Raw genomic sequence first — 16536 nt, 5'->3', positions numbered from 1 at the left:
GTTTTTTCAAATGTGTGTTCTTAGCTTTACATTTGAATCATGCATTGTAACCTAAAAAGGCCTTCGAAAGTATACTTGGTCGTTTTTTGTGTAACACTGTAGTAAAATACACAAAATATAGTATTACACTTTTTTTCCTAATGAAAATATACAAAAAAAAAAGTGTCTAAACTGTATTATCTCATTCTGCGAACATGTTCAAAACATCGGTTACAGAAATGATGTTGGTCACGTGGTCAAATGGCAGCCCGTACGAGGCGACCCGCCGCATGGAAAATGTTTTATTTAAGCTGATTTACAGCTGGAATCGTAATTTAATTTATTTGCTAATCATTTTTAACATATTTAACAAAAACAGTTTTAATTTCTTTACGTCTAAAACTTTTTTTTTTACATGTACAATTAGTTCATTTTTAAACATTTGAGGATAAGTTTAGCTATTTTACACTGGAAATAAGACTAAATCTTGGAACATTTTGGGCTGCCTACATAAACAACATTTCTTTATAGCGCAAATAACCGTATTATGGCCAAACATGCTGTTTGTGTTGCTGGAATGTCATCAATGGGTCTGTTGAAACAGAATAGCGATGCAATCTCAGCAGGAGTGGCATGAGGAGGAGGAGACAAGGAAACTCAGGCACAGGATGAGGATGAGAGAGTGACTCAACATTCAGGTGTGTCGGCCTCAGATGGGCGGACCTGATCTCCTCGGCCGCTGGTACACTCACTGTCCGAGCTTGCCCAAACACTGGACTCCCGGTACTGCCTCAGGACTAAACCGACACTGACCGACCACCCTAACGGGAACTAAAGCCAAGTCTTACGTAATTTTCCCCAGCGTGCTCGGAATATATTGTTTAAAGTGTTTCGGCGAACTCTTCTGTAGATCCGAGTTTGATCGTATTATCTTAGAGCATCTGCGGCTAGTAAAGTAGCTAGCCTAGCTGCGTTTCAAAACAGCTGAATAAATTACAACGGAGGAGTTGTCGAGTTGAGTAATGGACACAAGTTTGATCAAGCGACTCGGAGAGACGGAACTTAAGAAGCAGATCAAGGCAACTTGAGATTTGGTAGGATTTAATGTTTTTTACAGGTGTGTCCGTTAATTCGCCCCACATGTCAAGACTTTCCGTCGATAGTGCGCGTGACTGTTTGATTTTCATATTATAAAGACGCAAGGTCGCTCATCCCAGAAGGACCGTCTGTTTATTATAATCTTATACAGTAAAGTTGTTGTGGCTTTACGAATGATTCTCCTTTAATAATATGTTCCCTTGAATTGACTGTTAAATCGAGTTGCAACACAGTTAGAGCGCCAGATAGTTTCGCTTTTAATTTGGGCATGTTTGTATTTGGGAATTTCGCTGTGATTTTCTCTTGGCCGATAAGCGGAACTCATTCTAGGTGTGTCAGTTTAACTTCTTTTACACATTTTAGTGTTAAAATGATCACGCGTCTGGAGGACGTACTGTTGTTTTAATGAGAAACTTCTGCCCTCCTAGTGACGGCGGCTCAGGAAAAACACGTCCCTTCCTGTTTTCATGGAACATTTTTGGGAGTTTACTGGATCTCCAGCTTTGTCTCGACTCAGCTGCTAGTTGCATGTGTGCTTTTAATGATTCTGTCCACCGTTTTGGTTTCAGTTGTAAAGAAGCAATATGTGTGTGGCCATTTATTCTGATCTCTGCACATAAAGCGTAAAGCTGGTGCATGTGGTTTCGACCTGTGTCAAAAAGGGTGTCATTTGTCTGTCAGAGAGGGAGAAGCTAAATTTAGTGCCACAGCTGCTGTTCTGGGTAAATGGGGGGGCTGTTCTTGTGCAAATTATGCATTTGAACAAGATGCATTATATCAGTCTCTTACTTCTTTTTTCTTTTCTTTTTTTTTCTTCCCAGTATTAGGGGACCGACAGGGACTTTTCTCACTTCCGGCTTGAAGCTGCATTCCTACAGTGTTTTGGAGTAGCAGTGATCTTTCAAAGTGTGGGAAGCTACCAGTCCCTGCATGCATCGGTTAAACAGGCAAAATGGAGTTGTTGTGACTAAGATGCCATCTATATATCTGGGAAATCAAGATTTGGAGACGAAACAACTTGGATCTCAAACAAACTGCTCTGTTTTCCGGATGACTTGGTTCCTCTACTCTGCATTACAAGCATCGTCAGCAATTAAAGAACCGTTCACGTTTTAATCGGAGTCATTTGATACTTACCACAACAATGTGGTCATGTGTTTGCACCTGAGGGCGAGGCGGCAAAGAGTAAATTTCACATAGATTTTAACCGTAGATCCCTAATGTTGACAAAAGCAATGGAAATATCACTGGGAATTTAAAGTGTTTAAGATAAGCTAATAATATTGCACTGTGAGTGCAAACTTGTTACAGACAATGCAAAATCATTTTTTTAAGACACAGGAAAATTGACAGAGGACTTGAAAGCTGTTAAACTTGTTTCATGAGGACACATTTTGTACAGAAGAATGGCGGGAAAAGACTACCATCATCTCTTCAAGTTGCTCATCATTGGTGACTCCAGTCAGTATTTTTGTGTTTTTCATACATATGCTAGCAAATTATGTCTTCTTACAGACTTTTTTTTTGTTAAAGCTTAATAAGTCCCCATAAGAAAATCATTAATATATGGCCTAAAATAAGTGATCAAGCCTAATTATTTCTCTAGCACCCTGTCCACTAAGACTCAAGATGTTGATGCATTTACTGAAACATTGTTGTGCAGTTTCACAATTTAACCACAATTTGGAAAGCTGAAATGAAACTACTTTGTGTAAGTGTGTGATGTCAGTCCATATCCCTTCAACGAGTCACTTGACCAGTTCACCAGTATTTACTTGGTTGGGATGTGTTGAATGTTGGGTCAGTGTTTTTGTCTGTAAAACTAGTTTTTCCTAGATTGATTGGAGAATTTTGTAATTTCACTGGAAGATCTGGTTATGACATTTTGATTATACTGTCAAAAAAAAAACTAAAGTCAGAAACTGGAGAAAATTTTTTTTTTAAATGGATGAATTGCTCAAAGAAAGATCAGTGCATTTTAAAAACAAATAAGGTGAATTTCCAGTTTCATGCCTTTCTTTAACAACCTCATTTATACATCCCAATTTCATATTATAGAACCCTTTGTTTGTAAGCAAATATCATTGATGCTATCTCACATTTCATCAGGTTTGTAATTTATCTGGAGATAGTCTTCATCTTCATGCTTCATTTAGTGCATTGTGACCACTTACACTCTGTAACTGTTCAGCTGGGAGCATTTGTCTCTGTAAAGACTGTGGCTTTGGGTAGGATTTGTGGTTTTAGACCTGAATATTGTGGCCTTTGTGATAAAAGAACATGTTGAGATTAAAGGTATATTTTACCCAAAAATGAAAATTTTATGTGTATCTGCTTAACCCCAGGGCACAATAGATGTAAGTGATTTTGTTTCTTCAGTAGAAGACAAACAGAGATTTTTAACTCGAACCGTTGCAGTCTATCAGTCTTATAATGTAAGTGGATGGGAATCACAGCTAAAACATACAAAAAAAAAAAACATACACAAACAAAACCAAATTAAACGCTTCGGAGAGTGTGCACAGTTCAGACATGAGAATCAAAGGTAAAAAAAACTATATAAATACTGTTCAGTTTCTTGCACAGACCGATCGTTTTGTGTCTTTACACATCAATGTATCGTCACGAGCCACAGGGTGTAATTTGGTTTTGTTTGTGTATTTTTTTGTATTTTATGTTTTGTTTTATTGTATGTTTTAGCTGTGATTCCCATCCACTTACATTATAAGACTGACAGACTGCAACAGTTTGTGTTAAAAATCTCAGACAAAGTCACCTACATCTTGGATGCCCTGGGGGTAAGTGGATAAACATAAAATTTAAATTTTGGGTGACCTATCCCTTTAAGTTGCATGGAATAGATTGACTCTGAGATATTTCCTAGGGCTAGTATATTACATACACTATGCTGTCGCACTTATTTTTATTTATTGTAGGGATGTATTCACATTTTATTTATAATCCACATTCTATTTCTATGTATTCATGGTTAAATTAATATAAACAATATCTAATTTTTATTATGATCTTATTTTAAAAATAAATACTATCATGTTGAATTAAGAACATATATGTACTGAATATTTAACAAATGCTGCTCTGACTCTGTTGCAGATGTTGGGAAAAGCAGCTTGCTCCTACGATTCGCAGACAACTCATTCTCTGGTGAGTCTGTTTGGCACAAAGTGTGTGTTTGTGTGAGAAAGAACGAGGCAAAGGGTCTGTAAATATATGATCTAATTCACTGTGTTCTCAAGTCCAAGACCGAACAAAGCAAGACAAAGTGAGAGTGTATGTTTGCTTAGAAGTGTTAAAGAAGTTCACTTGTTATAACTAATATTAAAAACATGCTTATGCACTCTTCACAGGAAGTTACATAACTACTATTGGAGTTGACTTCAAGATCCGCACGGTAGAGATTGATGGAGAAAGAGTTAAACTCCAGATCTGGGACACTGCAGGGCAGGAGAGGTTCAGAACCATCACCTCGACGTAAGCTCCAGTCGAACCGTTTATTAAAGACTCTGTCTGACCAATCATGTGATCTCTGTCAGTCTTCCTCTCACACAATTGCTGTAATCCTCCAGGTATTACAGAAACACTCACGGTGTCATCATTGTTTACGATGTCACAAACGCTGAATCGTTTGTCAACGTGAAAAGATGGTTAAATGAGATATCACAGAACTGTGACAACGTCTGCAAAATTTTAGGTTAGTGTTTTATTTCTTTATTTTTACATTGTATTTACTTAAGTTGCATTGTGATATGATAATAGATGTTTTGGTTGTTTATTCCGAGTTTGTTGTTGTATCAAAGGTGAACATTTAATATTCCTTTTCACTTTGATCCTTAACAGTCGGAAACAAGAATGATGATCCTTCTAAAAAGCTTGTGGACACTCAAGATGCTCAGCGCTTTGTGGAGTCAGTTGGTGTGAGGTTGTTTGAGACGAGTGCTAAAGAGAATATCAATGTAGAGGAGGTGAGGTGTTTTTTTTTTTTTCTGTGATATGCATTTAGAGAAATTGCAATTTAACGCATGCATTTGTGTATATTATTGTGTGCATTATATATATAGAAAAATCAAGATTTGGAGACAAAACAACTTAGAAAAAAACAATTTTCATTTCAACTCAGTCATTAAAAATCTGAAATATTTTATTTTGATGTTGGCTTGAATGGATCCACAGACTATGTATCTTTCAATTACTTCAGAAATGATTTATTGTCTGTCTGTCCATGTGTTACAAGGAACATTTTATAATTTAATGTAAAATTTTATGGCTTGTGTTCTGTTCTGTTTGCAGATGTTCATGGCTTTCACCCACATGGTCCTTCGGGCGAAGAAACAGAGCCAGAGTCGAGCAGAAAGAGAGAGGGACAGAGAAAAGGACACTGTCCATATAAATTCCCACAGGGACAGAGAAAGGAGGAAGAAGGGGAAGAAATGCTGTTAGGACATATAGAAAGATGGACAAATCAAACACCTTTGCAACTTTGTTCCTTTGGTTCAAGTTTTCAACTCGAAAATGTGACTTTTTCATGATAACACAGCGCTTAGATGAAACTAAAATAAATAAAAAATAACTTGCTATTACGTGACGAACATCAGCATTTATCAATGTAGGTTTTTTTTTTTTTTTTTTTTAACAAAAGGGTTATTGACTGGATTTACACCAGCATCAAAAGCCTGGTCCAGGAAGGACACTATACACAAACTGTCTTATGTGTTCCACTGTGATTAGTGAGAGATGCTTCTTGTCAGATTAAAATTGATGTGATATGTAAGTAATGTATGCAAATAATAAATTAGCAATAAAATATGATTTTAAAGATCGCAAACACTGCAACAGTGTTAATTTCTAACATCTTGCAGTTGTGAAAGAGGCATGTCTGTGAGGAACTACTGCTGGTTTTACTTGAATGAATGCTCGCTGTCATGGGCACCGAGATATTCTCCAGATATTCTGTATTCACTATCATATTGGTGAAACTGATCTGGCAAACTATCCAGTTAATATCTGTGTTTGCACTCTGGCGAGCCAAGAGGTTTATTTACGCCTTGTTTTCTGCAGTGTTGACCAATGTAGCCAATCATCCATATCTGTCGATTTCTTGAACTCAATTTGCCAATCAGAGGTGTTTAAAGGGGTCATATGATGCTGCTAAAAAGAACATTATTTGGTAATGTGTTTATGTGGTTTAAAAAAAAAAAAACATTATTTTCCACACACTGTATATTATTGTTTCTCCTCTATGCCCCACCTTCTGAAACGCATCGATTTTAACAAGGCTCATCAGTCTGAAAAGCGAGGTGTGCTCTGATTGGCCAGCTATCCAGTGCATTGTGATTGGCCGAATACCTCAAGCGTGTGACAGAAATGTTACGCCCCTTTACATATTGTGATGCCCTGTCCAGGCGGAGCGACAAGACCATAGACTGTACAAAAACATGGACGTAGTGTCCGTGACATCACCCGTAGACTCCTGAAGAGAGTTTTTGAAGCCTAAAGTGTGCAGAGCGAGCCGTCACCATCTTGGCAGTGCGTCACCGTGTGACTCTCCCGGACTATCAAAAATGAAAGGGTGGGAGCTGGTTGCTGAAGCCACGCCCACCTAGCATGACTGCTGTGACAGCAGTGGCAATTCACCTGTCACTCAAGTGGCCACGCCCTTAATTATGCAGAAATTTAAGGCTTAATATAATTTAAACGGATGAGTTATAAAAAAATTCACCCCCCTCACAGTTGTCATGAAGGGAAAAATTAGCTATATAGACCTAAATCATTTTTTGCACCAGGCTGAAAACATGTTTTTCTCTGCTGTTAACATGGGGAGTCTATGGGATTGACTCTTTTGCAGCCAGCCTCAAGCGGCCAGTCAATGAATTGCAGTTTTAGTCACTTCCTTATTGGCCTCACTAGAGAGAGCGGGAGGTTGCCACTCGGACAAGACATAAACATAAACCCCATTATAAATGTGATATAAACATGATTTCTAGTCTTCTTTTGGAAGGCCAAACAAAGTAGTTTAATTTTCTCAACGAAACAGCGTCATTAACTGTGGCTTTGAGTGAGCAGAGGAGGGCGTCTTGAGAATGGCGTGGCCAGCATCTTCTACGAAGTAGCAGTCGGGGGCTTGTGGCAACCAGATGTGATGACCCCGTGCTGGACTCCGCTTCGTCGTCCATGGTGAAAGCCGATCTGGTGATCCACAGTGCAAATTTGATATACTTCCTCAGCGACCAGCATGGAGCAGCTCCAGGCATGATGAAGCAGATATCGTCCTCTTTTCGAAGAACAAACAAGTAGTTTCGCTGTCACAGCCAAACACAGCATCTACATGACATTGTGGCAACGTTAACCACAATACTACAACGAGAATAAAAGTTACGCCTTCTTTCTTTGCATGAACATTAGGGCAGTGTTATGCAAATCTTCCCACATAGTGACATAGAGATGTGGGGGTGTGTTAGAACTAGCTGTTTTAGGGGGGTGTGAACGAGTCTTAACTTTTATATTTAGTCATAACTTTTTCTTTATGCACCAAGAGCTTGTAACACTCCAAAGAGAAAGGAAAATTTTAAATGGCATCATATGACCTCTTTAAGTTAGAAGCTACTCGCTGCTCAAAACACGGAGTCCAGTGCATAGATAGACTGCATAAAAAGGTCCAGTCCTGGGTTTTCCAAGAATCCTTTTATTACAACAAAACTTTCTGAGATCGCGATTAACTAAAACAAGGAACAGTTTTTTAGTTATTATATAAAGAGAGTGCTACTTATGTGCTTTCTAGGCATTTAGACTTGTTTATGCTCGCTGTGCTCTTGCAATCCAACTACTAAAATACACGTGTTTTTCAACCAGAATTGTTCCTCGGTTTAACCAACTAAATAAAAAGTGAAATAACAGTTTCTTTAAATTATTTAATTTGACCACCGAGTCATGTTTGTTTAAATAATACTCAAATCTTGAATCCCTGAGATTAATGTCTGTCAGGCAGCTCTGTCTGCGTCAGCTGACCGATGCCGTGAACGGTGACGTCACAGCGAAGATGGCTGCCGAGAGCGAGTGAGTATCGAGCAAATACTGTTAGAAACGTGTAATTATTCCTATATAAATCAGTAGTTGTTTGATATATGAACTGAAAATATTTCATTTGTAATACTTAACGTAAATTATTTGAACTATAGAGCAAAATTGGTTATGAAATGGGAGAGCTGTCATGGGTGACTATAAATTGAAGAAATAATAAATAAGTTACATATAACACAAATGGAAAAATCATTTGGTCCGAGGCTAACCTAAAGAAATCTATAGTTAAGTTGCTCTGACCTAACCGGTAGTCATAGGCGTTAGATCTTAGTATCCAAGTAAACAAAAGGCCAGGGATGTTACTGCAGTTGTTTTATTAAACGTGTGTCTGTTAGTTGCATGTGTTATATTTATGTTAGTGTTACATTATACTAACGTTTATTCTACACGAAATTCAGCTCACATATTTTTTGACACCACAGTGTCCTGTCTGAGATTGAAGTGCTGCAGTCCATCTACTTAGATGAGCTCAGTGTTGATCAGAGAGATGAAGGGTAAATATTTGAGCATTTGTAGCCCTTTTAGTTTGAGATGATAATTCAGTATAATTAACATGTGCAAAAATAAATCTGTCTCGATTAGAGGATGGACAGTCAGTCTGGTGCTCTATCCCTCCACTGCGGAGGACTGTCTCTCTCAGTTCGTCCGTCTTACATTGACAATGGATCTGGACTCTCAGGTTTGTTGATCAAATTGCTATAATATTTAGCTTTGGTAATGGTAAAGGTACATACAACTTTTTGTTTCACTGCTGGTTTTCTGAGAATGTTTTATATTCACTTCCAGTATCCATATTCATCTCCTTGCATCTCTATTCACAATCCACGTGGACTCTCAGATGATAAACTGCTCAGGTGTTTGATTATTATTAAAAATTATTCTAAAACTTTAGAATGTTCTGTTTAACTTTCAACCTAAAAAAAATTCTCTCCTCTCAGTTTACAGAGGAGTTTGCAGATAGAGGCAGAGTCATGTATCGGGACACCTGTACTGTACCAGCTCATAGAGGTTTGGAGTCCATATTTAGTCCAAAAATACACTTCACTCAGAGGTTTGCCAATAATATGTTTTTTTGTTTTTTAAAGTAATTTTATTAAGGAAGTTTGCTACTGAATGTATAATTTTACAAAATGTGTCTATTTCAAATAAATGTTTTTTTTTTAGCTTTCTATTCATCAAAGAATCTTGAAAAAAATATCATGCTTTCCACAAAAACCTTAAGCAGCACAACTGTTATCAACATTGATAATAGTAAGAAATGTTTCTTGAGCAGCAAATAAGCATGTTAAAAGTAATGGCCGTTTAAAATTCAACATTGCCATCACAGGAATAAATTACATTTAAAAATATATTACATTAGAAAATTATATTCAATTAATAATATTTGACAATATTACTGATTTACTGCAATTTATGATTAATGCAGCCTTGGCGAGCATTAAACACTGTATTCAAAAACATCTTAAAGTGAAATCTTACCAACCACAAACTATTGAACGGTAGTGTATGTGCCTACTACCATGTGTTTGTCTCAAAATTTCTCTATATCATCCTCACAGAGAGCCAAAGAGATCCTGACTGAGAGCAATATTCCTCATGGAAACTGTGTCATCTGTCTGTATGGCTTTAAGGTTTGGTATTTTAACTGTAATATGAACTTCGTCTGATCTAAGGCCTGTTTGTAAAAATTGTAAATATTATTGTGCTTGTTCCTCTTCCTCTGTTTTGTCCTAACCGTAGGAGGGAGAAGTGTTTACTAAGACCAGATGCTATCACTATTTCCATTCTCACTGTCTTGGCCGCTACATCACCCACTCTGAGATGGAGCTGAAGGACCGTGAGAGGGAGCTGGAGGAGGATAAAACCAGAGACAGGACAGAAGAAGAGGTTGGGCTTCTTTACTTTGATATGATTTCCTTACTTCAAGGCAAAATGTTCCTCATTTTTGTATTAAATAAATTCCAGTCAACAATTTTGTGTAATACATTGTTATCACTAGATCATTTACTTCAGTGTTGCGATGAATGCATACCTAATTGCAGTCCATAAAAAGGCAGTGAGGTGTGCATGAATAAAAGGAAGTGGTTTTTGGTACATTAGGTGTTTTTTGTTTCATTAACAGGACTTGGCTGTTGTTTGCCCCGTGTGTCGAGAGCCTCTCACCTATGATTTGGATGTCCTCCTTTCCTCTCCTGCTCCAGTTTTCACACAGGTAAGACATTCGGACACACTGTATCATCCTTCGTGGACGCGGTATTAGCAGTTGGGTCAAACTAAACTGGCCTGACGTTTATCATTGTTTGAAGTGTCCAATGGACAATGTTACCATTGTGTTCAGTGCCAAGCAGTAGATTTTTTTTAAAACAGTGTGTCATTGTCCCGTGTGCAGTCTCTCTTGTTAGCTGACTATGCCAGGATGCCTAGTTGGAAAGCTCAACACCCTCATGTATGTTCACTGGTCACATGCTGTGGATACACATGAACATTGTGCTTGTTATTCCTTCACACACAGCAGGAGGATGCAGTCATCGGTGGGGAATTTAAAAAGAAATGGGCAGCACTCCAGAAGATTCTGGAACGGCAGAAGGAAAAGGGTGGAGTTATTGACCCAGAAGCAGAGTCTAATAGATTCCTAATTCACATTAATGAGGTAAATCCTAGATGGATATTTAAAAAGTGTGTACTTTTTTTACTTTTTATATATATATATATATATATATATATATATATATATATATATGTATAAAATACTTTACTTTTTATGATCATTTAGTAATTAATAAATATTCAATCAGAGCATGAGTGGCAATCATATTTAGCTGTTGTATGTACATGGCCTTTAAATACATACATAAATTAATGTGGGATGTGTGTTTTTCCTCAGGCTCCCGCTTATGTTTCTGGTGCTGAATCTTGTCAGTCACTCCTTTCCTCGTCCCAAGATTCCACCGGTGCAACCCAAGCCTCTCAAAGTCATCACACTACAGCCCAATCACAGCACCAGTGCTCTCATGAGAGCAGACAGCAAGGTGACTTCAAGAGAGGTCGTAGAGGAAGAGGCGGCAGAAGAGGTGGATCAGTGCGTCACACGATGCCTACACCTGGGTTAGAACGACTGGGCAGGCCTCTGCATTCTTCTGATAAGATTTATTATGTCAACTCAGGCCCACCAAACACCACGACACAGGGAGAAAGTACAGCACAAGGACAGGGATGTGAACTCAGTGATAAAACAACACAGCCTTGGATCAATGAAGAGGAAAAAACTGTTTCTCAAGAAAAGGTTACTTCAGAATCCAACTGTAAACAAGATGTGAGCCAACAAAACGTGTGTATTTCAAAAGATGGGACTCAGACAATATTACAGGAAGGACACCCAGAAAGAGAACATGTGGGTCGAGGATGGAAGCGTGGTGGTCGTGGCTCTGGACGACATCATGGACATTGGCAGGAGAGGAACTTCAAGGGACCCAGTCACTGGGAAAATTCTGGAAATGCTGGCCACCGTGGAGGAGGACATAGAGCCAGAGAGGGAGGGCCTGGGCATCATCACAGAGGGGGCGGGGCTTATAGAGGTGGTGGCAGGGGTTTGCATCAGAGAGTGGAAAAAGAGTTTAGGAAAGAGGGAGTGCTCTGACAATGGGAGAGGGGAGGTACAGACAAAAGAAGATGCATACCTCCCAGTTTCACCAGCTGTACCATCATTATGTCAGTGTCTATAATAAAATACTCAACAAGCAGTACACTGACTCATGTTTTTCCTTCCTCTTTTGGGTAAATCATTGTTCTTAGTGAAAATGAAGGAGTAAACATTTCAATTAGGAAGGAGTCTAACCACTGTGGAAGATCAGTGTAGTTTGTGTTAATGTCACCAATCCATAAATCAGAACTCTGAAATAAAGTTTATTCTTTCTGTTTCAGGTTAAATAAGATAAAACAGTTAAATAATTGTATAATATTTTTACTTTAACTTAATTTAAATAGGATAAATGTTTAATTTAATTCATATGTATATATTACACATTTAATAAGTGTGTGTGTGTGTGTGTGTGTGTGTGTGTGTGTGTTTGTGTGTGTGTGTGTGTATAAGTGAAACAAAACACTGATACTACACAAAGCAGACAAATCGTACTGCGCATGCGCGACTCTAGGTGGTGTGCGCAATGTTTTCAAATGGACAATGATGTCTGGCGTGGCGATGTCGATGTCCCACAATCGTCACCCAAACATGAACAATTCATATGATAACTGCGGATCCGAAGAGCGAATGGACGTTGATATAGACACTGGAACCCACCGAGGGAGTATGGAGACAACACGAGCAACATGTTCATCAAACGGCAGTGGCGGGGAAGAGGACGAGGCGGAGGCCGCTGATCGAGAACGAGAAGCCGGGGGCTCGAGTACTCCGCACTCCGGGGATGGACTGTCGCACGTCGGCGGCAGAGAACAGGAGGTGTCCGTAGAAATCGGGGGGACTTATTTGTGTCAGCGTGCGGACAAAACATGGCGTAAGTTCACAATGGAACCTGCTCATTTGGATATTATTTCATATACACTTAATTTGCCATTTTTAGTTAAATTCTGCAATCCTTATCATTTATAATGTAGTTATGAGAACAAATACATAAGCGACAGCCCATGCAAACCCAAAATGTGCATGTATATTTTGTTTATTTATTTTTTTATTATTTCTTCCAGATTCAGCAGAAGTTATTCAGTCTAGGCTGAATGAGCAGGAAGGCAGAGAAGAGTTTTACGTCCACTATGTTGGATGTAAGTGGAGTTACCTTTCATTCATGTCTGATCATACACAAATACTTTACACGTCTGTGTATTACAGATTCACTGAGCACAAGCTCTCTTTTGTCATTTGCAGTTAACAGACGTTTAGATGAGTGGGTTGGAAAGGCACGTTTAGCCCTGACAAAGACTGTGAAAGACGCAGTGAGAAAGAGTGTGGAGGAGGGTGGTGGAGGTGAACTTGTGGACCAGCCTGAGAGGAAGATCACCCGAAACCAGAAGCGTAAACATGACGAGATCAACCATGTGCAGAAGGTACCTGTCATCACATTTTTGCACCATCTAAATGACGCAGTACTCAATTTGATCAGTGTTTTATCTGAAGAAGGCCATATCAGTGTAATTATTTGACTGCTTCTTTTCTTCTTTCAGACTTATGCAGAAATGGACCCCACTACAGCAGCCCTGGAGAAAGAGCATGAGGCGGTAAGAGGGGGCAACATTTGCATAACACACACTGGGGGAAAAAAATCTGCTTTGCAGTATATCACAGTGCTTATGGCATGGGTGTCCAAACACGGTCCTGGAGGGCCAGTGTCCTGCAGAGTTAAGCTCCAACAAGTCTCAGCACACCTGCTGGAAATTTCTAGTATGCCTGGTAAGACCATTATTTGCTGGTCCAGGTTTAATTAATTGGGGTTGGAGCTCTGCAGGACCGAGTTTGGACATCCCTGGCTTATAATGTTTCCTTCAGTATCAATAGCAAACTACATCCATCTGTTTTCTCTTTTTAATCCAAATGTTGCTTTTATTTTCAGATCACAAAAGTAAAATACGTGGACAAGATCCAGATTGGGAACTTTGAGATTGACGCATGGTACTTCTCTCCATTCCCTGAGGACTATGGAAAACAACCCAAGCTCTGGATCTGTGAATACTGCCTGAAGTATATGAAGTATGAGAAGACTTTCAGATACCACCTGGTCAGTCCACACTTATGGTTTTGTTGTTGATTCATACTGTAAATCTGTTATTAAACCATTAGGGGGTGCTAAACATCTTTGCTAATGAATTTAAATGGTTGGAATAGAGTGCTGCAGTGATGAGGTGTTTTTGTGTAGGCCACCCTAGAGTTAGCAGCACCCTGGTTCCCTCAACAAAAAGTCAGTCGTATTTTTCCCCTGACCTTTAAAATTTTTAGGACCAACAAAAGTTTATGATTCTTCTGACACATTCATCAAGATAATCTTCACAGATGATCTCAACTTTTATGAACTAAAAATACAATCACCAGAAATAAAAAGAAAAAGCTATAAACAAACTACACCACAGACGGATGACCTCTATGTCACCACCATAGATATGTATATGAAGAGTTTGAAAAGTGCCATCTTATTTTTTTCTTTTAAAATTAATATACCGTAATTAATAAGGCTCCTATGTTTATGTTCATTTATTTGTGTGGCTTGTGACAACTCTTTTAATCTTTATTTAAAATCTAACAAGTTGAAAAGTTTTAGTTAAGATGTTTTGCAAAAGTGTAATTATAAACACAAGACAAAAAGCAGATTAGTGAGGTTTCCTATATTAGATGATTAATGTCCACGACAACATCTGTAGTCCCATTTATGAACTTGTTAGCATCCTAGTTTTTTAAGTTGTGTAGAAGCTTAAGAAAATCTTGAATGTATTCTATTTTGTTGAATAAATTGTCAACATATCTTGAGCTTGTTTTAGACCATTTAACTAAGACCCCATTCAAAGAACCCACTGACTTCAGGAACCGGAAGTACAACAATTCTGCCTTGTTTGGGTTTAAGGGCTCTTTCCTGTAGCACTTTATTTTACAAGCATTTGTTCATAGATTTGTGTTGGTCTGTGTCAATCATCTGAATTTTTTTTTTTTTTTTGGTGTGTGTGTGTTTTATAACATTTTGTAACATTTCTGGCTTCCTAGAATAAGGTTAATGTTTTCATTGAATTTATACTGTCTTTTGATTTCCCTTTCTTTGTTCCTCAATGGCTCCTGTTTCAGTCACAGTGTCAATGGCGTCAGCCTCCAGGAAAAGAGATTTATCGCAGAAACAATATCTCAGTGTACGAAGTTGATGGGAAGGACCATAAGGTGAGCCAGGTCATACCTGCAATTAAAATGAAACATAGAAACAAATAATTTTATGACAGATTCCAACTCCTATGCGGTTGTACATTTTTCCTACAGTTTGTTGTTCTCACTGTCCTTCTCACTGTAGATCTATTGTCAGAATCTGTGTCTCCTGGCAAAGCTTTTTCTGGATCATAAAACACTTTACTTTGATGTAGAGCCATTCATCTTCTACATCCTCACTGAAGTCAACAAACAGGGAGCACATATTGTGGGCTACTTTTCTAAGGTAAAGTATTTTCTGTTCGTTTTTGAACTGAATCTGTTCATTTGTATCTTAATTAGCAATGCTTTATCTTATGTATTCTTCATGAACAGGAGAAGGAGTCTCCAGATGGGAACAATGTGGCTTGTATTCTCACTCTTCCTCCATACCAGCGGAGAGGATATGGAAAATTTCTAATTGCATTCAGTGAGTTTCACCTCTCGGCAGTTGCTCACTTCTGATAAAAGCACTTTGACAGATTGATAATTGTTCTTTGTGCCATATCCTTCTTAGGTTACGAGTTGTCTAAGCTGGAGAGTATGGTGGGGTCTCCAGAGAAGCCTCTGTCAGACTTGGGAAAGTTGAGTTACAGGAGTTACTGGTCTTGGGTACTACTAGAAATTCTGCGAGACTTCAGAGGGACATTGTCCATTAAAGACCTCAGGTACACATCCAGTCCCAAATACAAGAACAAACCAGCATGCAAACAGCATGCAAACATGAGGTCACATGCAGTGTTGTAAGTTTACTGCCAAGTATTTGATGACGAGATCTAACTAATGCATAATGTCTACCACCACAGCCAGATGACCAGCATTACTCAGAGTGACATCATCAGCACACTACAGTCTCTGAACATGGTCAAGTACTGGAAAGGTCAACATGTCATCTGTGTCACACCAAAACTTGTAGAGGAACATCTCAAAAGTGCCCAGTACAAGAAACCACCAATAACAGGTAACTGATCTGTAAAATGAATATAATGCAGCTTTCTCCTATTGTTAGATTATATATGTGTTATCACACTTTTAAGAGTTTAAAACCTTTACGTTTTGTGTTTCTACAGTGGACACACATTGTTTGAAATGGGCACCTCCCAAACACAAGCAGGCCAAGTTCTCTAAAAAATGAGCAAAGAGAGTCAAACTGACCCTTCACTCCGTATGTTTTTCACCGCTAACCTAAATGTCATTTAGAAATACTTTCTCCAAGAGAGAAAGGTCTAAGATTGATCATTCGCATTGTAATGAGTCTGTTATTTTTTTAAATAAATGAATAGTAATATTCATGTCTCTGTTTGCGAGTCCCTTTTATTTCAATTCAACATCAGTATGGTACTTCAGTTCTGTGTTCTGTGAGGTAGTTTATTTCTTCCTTGATCATATGAGTTTTGGAAGAAAAAAAACTTGTAAAGTCAAACTACATTATGAAGTGTCGTGACATACAGCCAAGTATGGTGACCCGTACTCAG

General features: G+C 38.4%; 3 protein-coding genes across 5 annotated transcripts; all 3 read left to right on the top strand.

Moving 5' to 3' along the window:
- Positions 1 to 604: 604 nt before the first annotated feature.
- LOC113045598 (ras-related protein Rab-35-like) lies at positions 605 to 5920 on the top strand. 3 transcript variants are annotated; one of them, XM_026206058.1, is made up of 7 exons: positions 605 to 1073; positions 1899 to 2538; positions 4192 to 4242; positions 4446 to 4569; positions 4665 to 4789; positions 4936 to 5060; positions 5386 to 5920. In XM_026206058.1, the coding sequence occupies exons 2-7, from the start codon at positions 2484 to 2486 to the stop codon at positions 5533 to 5535; spliced, it is 630 nt and encodes a 209-aa protein (XP_026061843.1). In that variant the 5' UTR covers positions 605 to 1073; positions 1899 to 2483; the 3' UTR covers positions 5536 to 5920. The 3 variants fall into 3 exon arrangements, with proteins under 3 accessions (XP_026061843.1, XP_026061861.1, XP_026061853.1); XM_026206076.1 differs by lacking the exon at positions 605 to 1073 and adding an exon at positions 1384 to 1407; XM_026206068.1 differs by lacking the exon at positions 605 to 1073 and adding an exon at positions 1519 to 1799.
- A 2151-nt stretch (positions 5921 to 8071) lies between these two features.
- LOC113045567 (E3 ubiquitin-protein ligase RNF25-like) lies at positions 8072 to 11915 on the top strand. The gene is made up of 10 exons (XM_026206001.1): positions 8072 to 8148; positions 8595 to 8666; positions 8755 to 8851; positions 8959 to 9026; positions 9111 to 9180; positions 9732 to 9803; positions 9913 to 10059; positions 10295 to 10384; positions 10685 to 10822; positions 11057 to 11915. The coding sequence occupies exons 1-10, from the start codon at positions 8132 to 8134 to the stop codon at positions 11807 to 11809; spliced, it is 1524 nt and encodes a 507-aa protein (XP_026061786.1). The 5' UTR covers positions 8072 to 8131; the 3' UTR covers positions 11810 to 11915.
- Positions 11916 to 12300: 385 nt separating this feature from the next.
- On the top strand, positions 12301 to 16362 carry LOC113045559 (histone acetyltransferase KAT8-like). Its single transcript, XM_026205991.1, has 11 exons — positions 12301 to 12683; positions 12874 to 12948; positions 13052 to 13230; positions 13348 to 13401; positions 13734 to 13898; positions 14951 to 15040; positions 15168 to 15308; positions 15398 to 15491; positions 15579 to 15729; positions 15868 to 16022; positions 16132 to 16362. The coding sequence occupies exons 1-11, from the start codon at positions 12353 to 12355 to the stop codon at positions 16194 to 16196; spliced, it is 1500 nt and encodes a 499-aa protein (XP_026061776.1). The 5' UTR covers positions 12301 to 12352; the 3' UTR covers positions 16197 to 16362.
- The last annotated feature ends 174 nt before the right edge of the window (positions 16363 to 16536 follow it).

The sequence above is a fragment of the Carassius auratus genome, chromosome 3, assembly GCF_003368295.1.
Source record: "Carassius auratus strain Wakin chromosome 3, ASM336829v1, whole genome shotgun sequence".
NCBI classification, from domain to species: domain Eukaryota; kingdom Metazoa; phylum Chordata; class Actinopteri; order Cypriniformes; family Cyprinidae; genus Carassius; species Carassius auratus.
The sequence above is the reverse complement of the archived record's forward strand: the minus strand, read 5'-3'. Positions and strand labels throughout refer to the sequence as shown.